Source organism: Olea europaea, unplaced genomic scaffold (assembly GCF_002742605.1).
Source record: "Olea europaea var. sylvestris unplaced genomic scaffold, O_europaea_v1 scaffold1165, whole genome shotgun sequence".
Taxonomy (NCBI): Eukaryota; Viridiplantae; Streptophyta; class Magnoliopsida; order Lamiales; family Oleaceae; genus Olea; species Olea europaea.
Genome location: NW_019229053.1, coordinates 90,986 through 105,290, shown reverse-complemented (window position 1 = coordinate 105,290; position 14,305 = coordinate 90,986). Strand labels below are relative to the sequence as shown.

General features: G+C 31.9%; 1 protein-coding gene across 1 annotated transcript; it reads right to left on the bottom strand.

The window, feature by feature from the left end:
* Positions 1-7,773: 7,773 nt before the first annotated feature.
* LOC111373791 lies at positions 7,774-9,897 on the bottom strand. The gene is made up of 2 exons (XM_022996352.1): positions 9,575-9,897; positions 7,774-8,161 (listed from the first exon to the last, which is right to left on the bottom strand). Exons 1-2 carry the CDS (start codon positions 9,685-9,687, stop codon positions 7,954-7,956), a joined length of 321 nt encoding a protein of 106 aa, XP_022852120.1. The 5' UTR covers positions 9,688-9,897; the 3' UTR covers positions 7,774-7,953.
* Between the last annotated feature and the right edge of the window lie 4,408 nt (positions 9,898-14,305).

Here is a 14,305-nt window from a genome sequence, read left to right as displayed (position 1 = left end):
TTTATATTTACTTGTTCAATAAATAATTTAAATAATACATAAATATAAATAATTAAATCAAATAATTTAAATGAACAATTGAAACAAATAAGTAACAAACATTTAAATAAAAATAAGCAATTTAAATAACTAAGAAATATAAATATTCAAAATAATTTATTTGAATAAGTAATTAAATATAAATAAGCAAAATTAGTCATTAAATATAAAATAAACAATTTCAATCAAACAATAATTATATTTTAAATAATAAACAAATAATACTAATCAAAGTAAGTAATTAAAATGTAGATAAATAATTGAAATAAATATCTAACATTAAAAATAAATAATTAAATATTCAATTAATAATTAAAATAAATATTGAATAAACAACTAAAGAAAAATATAAGAAATAATTACATATTTACTTTTAAATGTTCAATAAATAATTTAATAAAAATAATCAAATAAAAAATTATTAAAATTAATTAAAATTAAGTATTCAATAAATAATTAAAATAAATGTTAAATAAACAAATAAATAATTTAAATTAACAATTGAAATTAATAAAAAACATTTAAATAAAAATAAACAAACTAAGAAATATAAATATTTAAAATAATTTATTTAAATAAGTAATTAAATATAAATAATCAAAATTAATTAAATGAAGAATTGAAATAAATAATAAAGAATTAAAATAAACTATGAAATAAATAATTTTACAAAAATTAGTTTTTCGTTTTTTATAATTTGTTGTCTAAATTTATAATTCATTTTCTTTATTATCTATTATTTCGTACGTATATTACTTACAGTTCGGTTAGTTGAATTTTGTGACATTATATTTCAAATGTCTAACATTTGAAATTTTCCTTGATGGATTACCATTTGGACACCGTCTTGAGACAGGTTCGTGGCAAAGTTATATCGAACTATAATTTTGCCAGCTTCACAACAATGTGTGGATTCATTGGACGAAGAGCAAGTAGAGATATTACGTCGATCCTACCTATGACCCTTGTATTCGCTGCGCTCTGTACAGTTTTCTGGACATTTGATCGATTCATTACTATGTCGACTGCTTAAACCAGTTGAAGGAGATGCCCTCTACTTTGATCTTGGGGGTAAGGTTGCTACATTTTCCAATTTGAGTTTCCCCTCATCACTGGATTGAGATGTACGGGCGAAGAGGCAGCGAGAGCCAGTATTCCGACAGACAAAAGACTGCTGAATGATTATTTTAATGGGCACATGATAGTAACATTGGCGCAGTTAGGAGATGCATTCAGGGGATGCGACCAGATGTCTGACAAGTTGAAGTTAGAGATGGTGTTTATACTCGAGAGCGTACTGAGGTGTCATCACAAGAAGACGTCGATTGACGTTTTTCATTTGCAAATTGTTGATAACATCGATACGTTCAACAGCTATTCATGAGGGCAGAGATGCTTTGTCGATACTTTAGGTGTCTTCAGGAGAGGGTATTCGTTGCCTAGGGGAGACAAGCCGAAACATAAGTACGATGTATATGGCATGCCGTTAGCTTTGCACATAAATGTTTAACATAATGAGTTATCTATTTTTTTAATTAAATTATACATATAATAATTGTAATTGTTTTATATATAGGTCTACGAAACTATCCCCATCCTGGCTGGTCGGTATGCAAGGAGAGGGGATATATGCATCTCTCGGATGCACCGCTAGCGAGCACAAGACAAGCCCCTTGTAAAACAGTTATCGATCCCAATTTATTCAGGGAGGTAGACCACGCCAAGTGGAAAGCATTCGAGACGGAGTGGAGAGCAACTACGCCCGGGTAAGTATTGTATAATTCGTTAAGGATTAGTACATTATGCAGACGCTGACACATCTATACTTTTACTTAACAATTTCTTTTTTATTTTTTCAGAGTTAGTCGTAGGATTGCTCATAAGACGATTTCGGACACTTACAAGTGGTTTCACGACATCACCATTTCGGGGGCTTGGCTAGCGGACGATGTAAGTGAAGTAGTAATATTATTATTTATTAAATATACATATTTTTGAGTTTTGAATTTATGAAATTAAATAACTTATTTTTTAATTGGTGTTTCCTGATGCAGTACATTGACTTCGTCATGGATTTGCTACGAGATCGAGTTGAAAGACATCCAAGATCGTTCAACATTTCTAACCGACTCATATTGAACACTGAGTTCATACGTGCCATTGACATTAAATACCATACGCTAAAAGAAATGAAGAGCGAGTACACGGTGCCTACATACATGATGGAGTGGGTCGTAGGGATGTGGCCGAGTGTCGGGGAAAAGTCATGGGAGAGTTGTACGCATCTGTATATTCCGGTGTGTGTGAATCATCACTACATTACAGTAGAGATTGTATTCGCCGACTCGATTATGTATGTGTACGACTCCGATCATTCATGCTTGACACAAGGTCAGTTTGAGCAAAATCTGGAGTTGGTATCTGTGATCGTTCTCATGCTGGCTAGTCGAGCAAACATTACTGTGCAAGACAGACTGGCCACCGTGCGGGACATGACGACGGCAAAACAACAAATATCGTAAGTGTTTGTTATTTTATTTTTTTAATTTACAACGAACGTTCTAGTTAGACGGTGATGTGTTAATATAATATTTTGTATTTGTAGGGATAATTGTGGTATGTTCGTCATCTAATACATAGAATTTTTTATTGTAGCACAGAAGGTTGATGCAATCAACTAGGCATGGATACAAAATTGGAGAAATAAATTAACTTGTGATTTATTTGAATTTAATGGTGATCCGTAGATATTGGAGCCGTGTTTTTTTAAAATAATTGTACATATTATAACATTTAAATATTGTATATTTCATTTATTCATTTGTAATTACGAAATAATTGTAAAATGTATATTATTTTTCTAATATTTAATTTTTATTTTGTAATTTATGTGTTTATTTAAATATTTCATGACATATTTATAATATTTGAGTATATTATGCAGAACGTATTGTGTTTTAAAAAAAAAATTCAAATACTGCGAAACTAATTAATGAAATATTGAAAAAAAAAACTAAATCTATTAATTAACATTAAGAATATGCATAACACCAATGTTATAAATAATATTACATAAACTTCAATTATACATCTGTTACGTTGTCATGTAGAGAGATGTGACTTGTACAAAATCTTCTGGTATATCCTGTTGCACGGCACCTGCCGCACTTACAAGATCGGAAAAATTCTTCGGTCGATGATAATCTAGACGTACGTGTACGTCCAGAAGTACGTAGGCCGACTGTTGGTGACAACAAGTTATTTAATGAGAGAATGTGATCGGAAACTTCTCACTCGATTTCATTCGGTTCAGGAAATATAGTTTCGGCATATGCTGCTCTCCAAGAACCAGCGGCGTAATAAGCACTGCATAAGGTGTGTGGTGGAAGTTCACTATATATAGCCACTGCCACTGTATGTGTACACGAAAAACTTTCCAACTGAAACTGTCTACACATGCACGTGTTATCATTCAAGTCGATGATGTATCCGAAATTACGTACACATCTCATGGAGAAGCGAAACTGATCCAGTGGTTCTATATATATCTTTCTCGCCACCTCTAGAGTTTTGAAAAGTTTATCTTCCTGAGTCGGGATTAGCACACTTGTGCAGCTCTGTGATTCCTCACGAAGATCATGAAACCACTATTGCATCTTGTCACGAATGTTCTCGAGCATTGCGAAAATTGGTAACTCTTGATCCTTTTTGAATAAGGTATTAAGCAACTCCGCATTGTTCAACGTTATCATATTGTATCGACGTCTTGGAAAATGTGATCATGCCCAATGTTCGATTCCCATCTCTGTCAAATACTCCCATACATCATATGATTTACTTTCTATTTTGACCATAAACTTTTCAAACTCTTGAAAGCTGTAAGCCTCTGCAGCTCTCTTAAATAACGTAACGATGCCCTTGTCTCAATATTTGGTCTTCAGATTTCCCTGTATATGGTACATACAATAACCATGATGTGCTTCTGGGAAGACTTCGGCGATAGCGTTAATTATTGACTGCAACCGATTGGTTACGAATGTAAGGTTCTCGACATCCCCAATTACTTCTATCAACTTCGTGAAAAATCAACGCATTGCCAGATCATTTTCTCCGTGGGTTATGCTGAATACAAGAGGGCAAATTTGGATGTTAGCATCTTGACATGTTACAATAATCAACTTGCCCCCGTATCTCACCTTAAGGATTGTACCGTCGACTAGGATTAGGGGTTGCATTGCATTTCGAAATCCTCGAGCGCATTGTCCAAGGGCCATAAAGAAATACCTGAAACGATTCTCGTCACCCTTCTCAATAAAAAAATACTGATCCAATATTAATTCTTCCCATATTATAGCAAAACCTGACCAATTTAAATAAACAATAATCATAATTTAAATAATTAAATAAACTAAAAAATTAACAATTAAATTAAATAATTAATTAGACATTAAATAAAGAATCGATAAATAATTAAAATTAATTAATGAATTAAATAATTAGTTAGACATTAAGTAAACAATTGATTAAATAATTAATTTAACAATTGAAATGAATAATTAACATTTGAAATAAATATTAAATAAACGTCAAAACAAAGAAATATCTGGTCAATTTTGCACAACTCTTCTCGGTCGAGCCCATCAAGTCCTCCAACGCGCATTTTTTGGCCTTCCAAGCCTTTTGATAATTCATGACCACCCCGTACTCTCGACGAGCATCATTAATAATGTCCAAAAGTCTTTAGATTGTTCATGGGTTCTGAAACTTTTGCATTACTTCTTGATCAATGAACCATGATCAGGCTTGCCTGTGATCATTTCGACAAATACCCATTTTGCAAGTATGTTCCCGTGCATACTTATAAACTACAAAAAACTCATTCCTGTCCATTTTCGTTGCTCGTAAACGTCAAAGGCAACTATCGTCAACGCAGACAATTGTGTAAGTCGACTTTTTTGATTTCTTCACTTTAAACTCAAAATTGTGTTTCAAAGCAATCTGGTGAACAGCTTCCTACAAATCTTTCTTTGTGTCAAACAGCTGCTCAACATACAAATTTTCATCATCGGGGACTACACACGAACAATTAGAGGACCGTACACTCGGTCCAGCCTGTGAGCTCCCACTCGACTCATGTCTCAGACAGGATAAAACAATCAAATTCTTATTTGTAAAGTTATTATCTCTTTCGTTGTCTTGAACTACCAAGCAAATTATGTGTGTAACAGTGAGATCATGGTGAGGAGCAACTGTTTTTGGAATAGCCACAACATCATCACGAACTATCTCCACTGTGTCCTAAAACTCATTCACATTACGATCCACTCCATTGGAATCTTCGTGTTCACTCTCGGGGACATTCTTCTTCATCAAAGTTACACAAATAGGAATTGCACGTTTGTGGTTTATTTCAATTAAAACCTTCATTTCAGATTCAGAAGTAACCATTATAGGTGGAATTGAAATGGATGTATGCTCGCCCATTAAAAATTCCAATTCCATGTCATACTTAGAGGGATCGACTTTCAGCAAGTTTTGTATCTCATTATATATTTCTGCATATGATGTACTTGATGTTATCACAATTGTAGTACAACCATATCTTTCACTCCTCCATTTCCACACTCATCAGTCATTTTCATTCGTTTTTCATTCGTTTCAAATTCATCAAAATAACAAATCGGGACAGCAACTGATCCCATATCTGCATTAGGAAACATCATTTATTAAAAAATTTCTAATTATGAGAATAAAAAAAGAAAAAAATATTCTAGGCAAGACACACACACAAAAAGAAATGGCCCGGATGCCCAGCCCGGATGTTAAACACTCGGCCTGGACTGTTTGGCCGTCTGTCTGTCCGACCATTTATTTAATTTTTACTGAACAGATGAATTTTTTTCTCATTTTTGCTAAAAAAAAAATTATACATCCTTTTAATATTGTAATAATTTATTTTTCTAAAATTATATGACGAAATAAGATTTAAAAATTCAAACAATGTAATAATTTAACTAAAATGAAATTAAAAATACGTATTTATACTTACCAATTTCGAGTGCCGATTGTGAATAATATTTTTTTGTTGAGCCTTTAATAATTTTGTGAGATTTCAATGTTTAAGCAGATGAAAGAGAAAATTTCTTTTTAACTGTGTTGGAGAATCTAATAAGTAAAGTGATTTCGTTTCGAAATTGAAGTGGGAGTGTTTGGATTTATTAATTTTTAAAAGAGGGTATTATTGTGTTTTAAACAAATGATATATTTTTGTAATTACAAAACATAATAAAGGCAAAAATGGCATTTACTCTTCAAAAGACCCTTTTGGTGAATGAAAAAAAAAATTTGGTCAATGTCACAAAGTGATTTTTCGACTAGGTCCTTTTGAAAAGTACCCCTATAAAATGGTTACCTTTCTTAAAAGGCCCTTTAAATAAGAATTTTGGGTCCACAATTTTATTTATTTATTGTAAGTCCTCGTCCATGTGTGCGGTTGTTAATCAGAATTGTCAACTCCAATTGTACATGTAGCATGACCGTATTTCTTCAATTCATCAACTAGTTCATCAAACCCCAAACCTTTTACATCCCATTCTATTATTATCACCACCACTTTCTTGGTCAAGTTGAAGTTTATTATCTTCTATTAAGCCCTTGTTTGAGCTCCATTCCTACCAAAAAAAGCATTATTGAATGGATTATTAATAAAAAATGTGTGGTTAAAAAATAAAAGAAAAAATTTTAAATTTGCGTGTAATATTATTTTAATAAAGAATGTATAGTTGAAATAAGGTCAAATAACTCTTGAAAAATATATTTTGATGGAAATAATGAGGTTCAAACAAGGGCTAAATTAGCAAATAGCAAAATGAAACATAGTATATAAGTAACATGTTTAAAATGACATCTTAATATTCTCTAATAAAAATTTATATATCAGTGCAATGTCAATATTAAGTGAGAAATAATCAAATACGAAAAACATATCTCAATCCTTATAGTTCGCCCTTATCATATTTTGGGTGATGCTATGCAACACTACTGGCATGTCATCAATTAATTGAACACCAAACTTGATATTAACACCAATTGTGCTACATAATATCATTCATTTCATTTTTCCTCCTTCATTGCTTGATCGTCCTCCATTTTGTTACCACGATTTTCCTCCGCCGTAGGTGAGGTTTTGTTTTAATAAAACCAATGTGAGATTTATAAAAAAAAAAAAAAATGAAATGAAAAAAAAAATGAAAACCTCAAGAGAATCTTCTAAAGGCCAATTTAGCATAATTTTTACTTTTGTTTCTTGTATAAAAACTTTGGAACAAAAATATCTTAATTTTTATTTGAAAACTAATTTTTAAGAATGCTTCATATTTTGAAAATATTTGTAGAGGAAGTCATATTGGATCAACTTTTTCTAAAAACCCATCTAACTAAAAGAAGCATTTTTATAAAATTAGATAAACGGATCCTAAAATAATTTTTGAATTTTAAAACCTCATTTTTGCTTTTTCAAAAATCATCCCAAACGTGTCCCAAATAATGCATAAATTGAGTAGGAAGTCAAAATTCATTAAATCCAAGTTTGTAAAATAATGATTGGTTGATAAAATGAAATGCTGGCACAAATGCCAAACCCGGAAAACCTACAGATGAATTCATCAAAAGACTGAGAAATACAGTGTGACGAGAAAGTAAACAAACATAGAGGTGGTCAAATTTATCAAACCAAAAATCAAAATCAAAATCAAAATTTATGGATGAATAAGCACACCTGATAATGATCAGCTAGCTTTAAGTGAGAATTACATGTACCCCAAGAAAATGGATCTAGAATCTCGATGTTAATAAAATTTCATAATCTACAAGACAAACTTGATTCGCGGGTAAAAGTTTCTCCTTTATTGGCTTCTACATAGATAATGGAAGAAGCATCCTTCGCTTCTTCTTCCTGGCAAGTCTTACGTGCTTTGCAATTCTCATGCACAAGAGTAATAGCAGGGTAATACATAACAAAATTATAGCAAGCTTCAAATGCCTAAAATATAAGGAAACGGCCGAGAAAACAAGGAATGCTAATGTGAAAAGTTCCCATATCACAAATATTGCAACATCCACCCTGCATTCACAAAGAAGAAAAGCTAGGACACATCATAAAGCATATCAAAAGATCAAAAAAAATTTAAAATGTATAAACAATTAAGCAAGGATAATAAACTCAACAGAGATTAGTTGTTAGGGGAACGAAAGAACATAAAGTTCAGAAGGCAACATCACTCTTATAAGCTAGATTTTATGCATGTTATCATAATAGCCAATCACAACAAATGAACAGACAAAACATTTAATTCAAATGCAAATTGCAACTCCTGAATTGAAAAATTAAAAGCTCAAGTCGAGAAGCTTAAAGAATGAACTAATGACATGGTGACCTTTTACCCTTTGTTGCCTCGTATTATTAGAAACTGATTCCATATCCACATACAACATCTCCTTAAAAATAAATTCTCTTATGGACCCATACCAGAAAGCATTACTAAATTATGATCCTTTGTTTGCAGAATTATGATAGCGTCGATCTCAGTTTTCAGATTGAAACCTAACTTTCCAAAGATCCCACCCATTGAACCTGGTGTATGCAACAGTCCAGTCAAAGAAAGGAGGATATATAGACTTAGCTCTTTGTAATCTGCCAAGGTGTATAAACGCATGATCAATCATCAATCATGGTTTAATTTACATCAAATTTCCAGTGGTGACTCCCCAAAAAGGTTCCTTCACAATAATATTTCTGATTTCCCATTCCATAATCTCTTAGGAAGTAACTTATTACCATCCACTCTTGTTCTTGAATTGATGTTCATTGTGTTATCTACATTGCCATTTTACTAATGTTATTGGAGTGCTCCAAGATGTGTTCTTTCGATGAATACTGTGCATCCTCTACAAGCCCTAGGTAGAATTGTGTAATCCCATTATTTTCTTACTAGAAGATTTTTCACGCAAGACTATATTTCAATCATTTTTGGTGTCAACCATTTATGTATCTTATTTCTTTATTCACTCATCTGGTGATATTAATATATGTGGGAATATTTGCAGCAGACAAAATCATAAATTTCATGATTTTACACATTTTGAGAGAGAATTTCAGTTCCATACAAAACCAAATTTAGAAAAAGCAATCCAGCTAATTAAATCATACAACTCTTATAAGTTATATCTACTCATATTAAAATTCATTTCAAATAATATAATGTCCAGAAATATTTCCTTGAATGCAACAATTTAACAAATCAATTATTTAATTAAAAAAATTTCCTACAACTGAAAACCCCAAATTGGTCCAAATCTAGCAACATAAGATCACTAAAAGGTAAATTTTCAATGGAAAATAAAATAACCAAACCCAATTTCTTGTAAATTATAAAGTAAAAATCAACTAAATTGAGGAAACACAAAAATAACCGGTAATAATAACCATAGGAAAATGATACAGTTACAAATTTCATTTAAAAAAAAAAAAAAGTACCTAGAGGAGTTGAGATTGGAGGTGGAAGAAAAGAAAGAGACAGTTGCCCAATCATGTTTGGATCGAATCTGATACTCCTTCAGCTGCTCCGCAAGATTCGATCGCGTTATCATCCTTGTTCTCCTTATTTCCACAACCCTCACCTCCACCCCTCCGCTCAATCTTTCTCCAGGCCTTTTGTGGATTTATAATTACAATTGTGTATTTTGCGACCGGAGATAGGTGATCGGAGGAGCCGACGGTGACGGCGATTTGAATTGACGATGAATAAAAAATGAGAGAGAGAAGAAAATGCAACAACTTTCAATTCGAATATTATAACATATTTTATTATTGGATATTCGGAATCATAAGGGGATTTGTGGATTTGATTAAAAGCAGATTACATTTTTTTATTAAAATACATCAACAGTACTTGGTTAAAAAGTGTCATGCTTCTATTTAAAAATATAACTTAAATCAACAATTAATTTTAATAATATATTTCATGTGATTCACATGTTTTTAACCTTACATTTTATGTATGTTTTGATTCAAAAGTCAACAATGAATATTAATCATACATTTTATAATATTCACAATTTTTTAATTATACATTTCATCTGTGTTAATCAAAATTTACAAAATTTGATTTTAATACACACAAACATGTACATATATTAAAGGGAAAATACTTGTTGTAATCATTATTTACGGATTCTTTTACAGATTGATGAGTTACGACAAATTAAATTATAATTGTCAAAAAAATTTCACCACTTTAACATCGTGCTTATATAATGTAGGTTAATAGTTAAGAAAATAGAGAATTTTATTTATTTGGTTAGTGAAATTTTGATTCGGACAAATAAAAATTTAGAGAATTTTTTCATTCGGTTGGTGAGATTTTGATTCAGTCAAATTTCGTCACGTCGTCTGTTGATAAATAAATTTGTAAGTTGTGATATACATGTAGTATATCGATATTACAAGTCTTAAATATCTTTATGGATGGCAAAAATACTTGTCAAACTTGATATTCACGAGCCCCACTCCCAAAGGGGTGGGGATTAGGGTTGGGTACGAGGCAGAGAATTTCGTCCCGAGGTGGATATGGGTAATAGGAGCCCCCGCCCTTTTTAATTATTATTTTTTTGGCAAGAATTCAAAATTTTAAATAGAGAAACTCTGCGAAATTTTATTAATTCTAATAGAAGATGATAACTAAAATTATTTAAAAAATATGATAAACAATAAAAATCTTAGTTTTACCAAATAAATTCGAATAATATAATTTTTAAAAATAATTAAATTAATTAAAAAATTTAATAATTATATTATTGTCTTATTTGAATGAATGGGCAATAAATTGAATTATAAAAAACTATTAAAAAAATAATTAAAAATTTAAACGTGTAGATAAACAAGGTAACCACCCCACCTCACTTAAACGGGTAATGAGGTGGGAAAAAGCCCTACGGGATGAGGGTGGGGGAACTTGCCCTGCCTTGCCTCGTTGCCAACTGTAAATATCCTCAACTAGAAATGTCTAAAATGTTCAATTTGAAAAAAATATTTAACAAATAGTTTGGTGTGAAAATGAATAGACATCGTGAAAATGCAGAGGGCTCAATAAGAAGTCATGGTTGATAGGCGAGGTCACTAAACTTTGCTTACTTGACCCAAAGAAAAGTTTAGAAACTTGCGCGGACGAGATAACTAAGAAATCTTTAAGCACTGGTTAACTAAGAAAGGGAAAACTCATATCGAAAAGTTTCATTATGACCCATTTTAGAATTAAGAGATAAGGATTAAATTTTCAAAATTTGATATTATTAAATTTAATTTATGAAATAATTAATGAAAAAATGTTTTATTAATTAATTATATCAAGGTCACAAATCTATATAATTTGATCACAAATTATCGAATTAGTTGGTTACAAATTATTTTTCAGTAACAAATTAAAAATTTTATAAGTCATAAATTGTTTCTTGATCAGAAATCAAAAAATTTATAAGCCACATTTTATTAGTCGATCACAAAATCAAAACTTTTATTGGTTACAACTTATTTGTCGATCACAAAATTTCTCGATCACAACAAAATAAAATGTGAATTACAATCACATTTTTTAGGTCACGTATTATTTGTTGATCATTAATTAACCAATTCTTTGATCACAAATAATTGGTTACAATTACCCCAATCCCATCTCATGCAACCATCACCACCTCACCAGGATGAGTAAAACCACCACCACAGTAACCACAAACACCAAAACACACCAAACTTCGACACCATCATCGCAGCATCACCGAACACCTCAACATCATTTTATTGACACAATTACCCAAATGATTGGTCACAAAAGAATTTTATTCCACCCATTCATACCACCATCGGCACCAATCGCACAGTTTGACAACTCACAACCACACCACCACCACCACTATCTGCACCTCCACCTAACAATCACCACCAATATTATCACCTCCACAGCCAAATCACAAATTCAAAATAAAAGACCATTGATCCTATGGTTGAATTAGCGACATCATCATCGACATATCCAAAATCAAAAGTAAAACCCACTGGCATTGTCGCTTGTAGCGAGCAATGCAGATTCGACAATTCATTTGTGAAATCAAAGCACCTGAGCTAGGAGAGGAACCAAGAGCAGCACCGGCTGGAGCGGAAGCAATAAACGACAGACCTACTGGGCAAAGCGAGCAACGGGTGCTGTAGTGCACGAAGGTGGGTGCTTGCACTGTAGTAGTGTTGTCGCCATGCTGCAACAAAGTGCAGAGGTCGCTTCGTTGCAGTGGCATAAGCATCGCCACTACAACATCGTTCATTCTATTGTAGTGGCACCATCGCCACAACGACGATGTTCTCTCTTTCGGTGTTTGTAATAGAGAGACAGTGGTGATGATTTCCTATCCTAGATAGAGAGGATAGTAAAAAAAGGAAAAAATGATTTAGGGCTCGTAGGGATAATAGTGGGTATGTGTATTAATTAAGATTTATGATATTATTTATTATTAAAATTTTAATTATCATCCGATTTTTGTATAAAAATCTTCTAAATTTTACTTTTGAAAATAGAACTTAAAAAATAGAGACTGGTGTAATTTTCCCAACTTCGAAATCTTCAGGCCCAACAATGCAAAGGCTTTAACTGCCTACTTTAATCAAGAATTTCATAAGCCCAATAAGGGTATCTAGGACCAACACGAATAAGGAACAATCCATTAAATGGGATATTAACTAACTAAGGTACAACAATAATTATTTTATTTATAAATGAAATTTAATAATACTACCTAAGGGGTAGGATAATGCTATTACAACTATCTGTTTTGAAATACATAAGCGGAGGACTTGAAACCTTACATCACAACGTATTGAGAATGAAGAAATTACGTAATTTTATATTTAGTAGCACTACTTATACTATAATATTAAAAAAATTTCAAAAGTAATGGAGATGAGCTAACCAACTATTACACATAACGCACATAAGTTAATTGCAATTTATCTAACAAGATAGTTTTGCATTCAGTAGTAAAGTTAATAAAAACACATGGGGATTCCTTAACAATCAAATCAATATAACTTTGTTGAAATATTGTTCAAATGACAATGACGAATGATTTTGGAAGTTATGGAAGTGATTAACCATGGGAAAAACAAGCGAAAACAAAACGAGAATAAAAAAGGGTAAAGGCTGAAAAATGGCTAAGACGACCGCATAGGCTTAAGGAGGGGCGGCCTGCAATTACAGTGGCCATTTTGTTGAACTGGTCAAGTGCCCAATTTTGTAATCTGATCATTTGATGTTTGAACTATAGTATTGTTTTGAAGTGTTCACAGGCTTTTGACTTGGTTTTGCACCTTTATGTGCAATGTGATTGTAATTCTATATTTTCATAATTAAAAACATATCACAAACATCAAATTCATTCATCAACATCCAAAATCAAAGATCAAACCTTTTGTTCTTTAGTTCATATTTCCAAGTTTTGTTTGCTTGATTCAAATTTGGATTAATGTTCTTCATCAACTTTATTCAACAATCTCAAACGATATTTTCAACATGGAGAACGACACAACTATGGCTACAATAAAGATGATGAATCAAAACCTTGTAAAGTTTAACAGATTCAACGGGTAGAACTTTACAAGAAGTTGAAATTTCTTCTTACAACCTTAAAGATCTTTTATATCTTGGATCCAGACTTAATTCCATTGTAGGAACCAACCCCAAATGACACCGAAGAAACAAGTGTGGAAAGCAAGTAGAGAGAAGAAGATGAATTGATATATAGAGGACACGTTCTGAACGCTCTCTCCGATTGCCTCCATGATCTTTATACAAATAACACCTCGACAAAGGAGATATGGAAATTGTTAAAAACCAAATACAAAGCGGAGGAGGAATGTACCAAAAAGTCTCTTACTTCTAAGTATTTAAATTTCAAATTTTTAGATAATATGCCTTTGTTAGGACAAGTCAATAAGTTGCAAATTATTGTCAATGAAATGAAGGTCGTGTAGATAGATCTTCCTGAAACTTTTCAAGTTGGTACAATCATTGTGAAATTGCCATTTTCATGGAGGTTATAGGAAGAAAATCCTTCACAATTCCTAAGATTATTCTTTGAAAAAAATTCAAAAACATGTTCGCATTGATGAAGAGCCAAGGACAAGAGATGAGAATGAACATGAGAGCACTTCCAAAACCTATGC

Bases quoted from the DNA above. Each gene is read 5' to 3' on its own strand.
- LOC111373791 (XM_022996352.1), bottom strand. From the start codon at position 9,687: ATGATAACGCGATCGAATCTTGCGGAGCAGCTGAAGGAGTATCAGATT. The intron at 8,162-9,574 runs GTACTTTTTTTT...TTGTGAATGCAG, and splicing joins TCCAATCTCAACTCCTCTAG to GGTGGATGTTGCAATATTTG.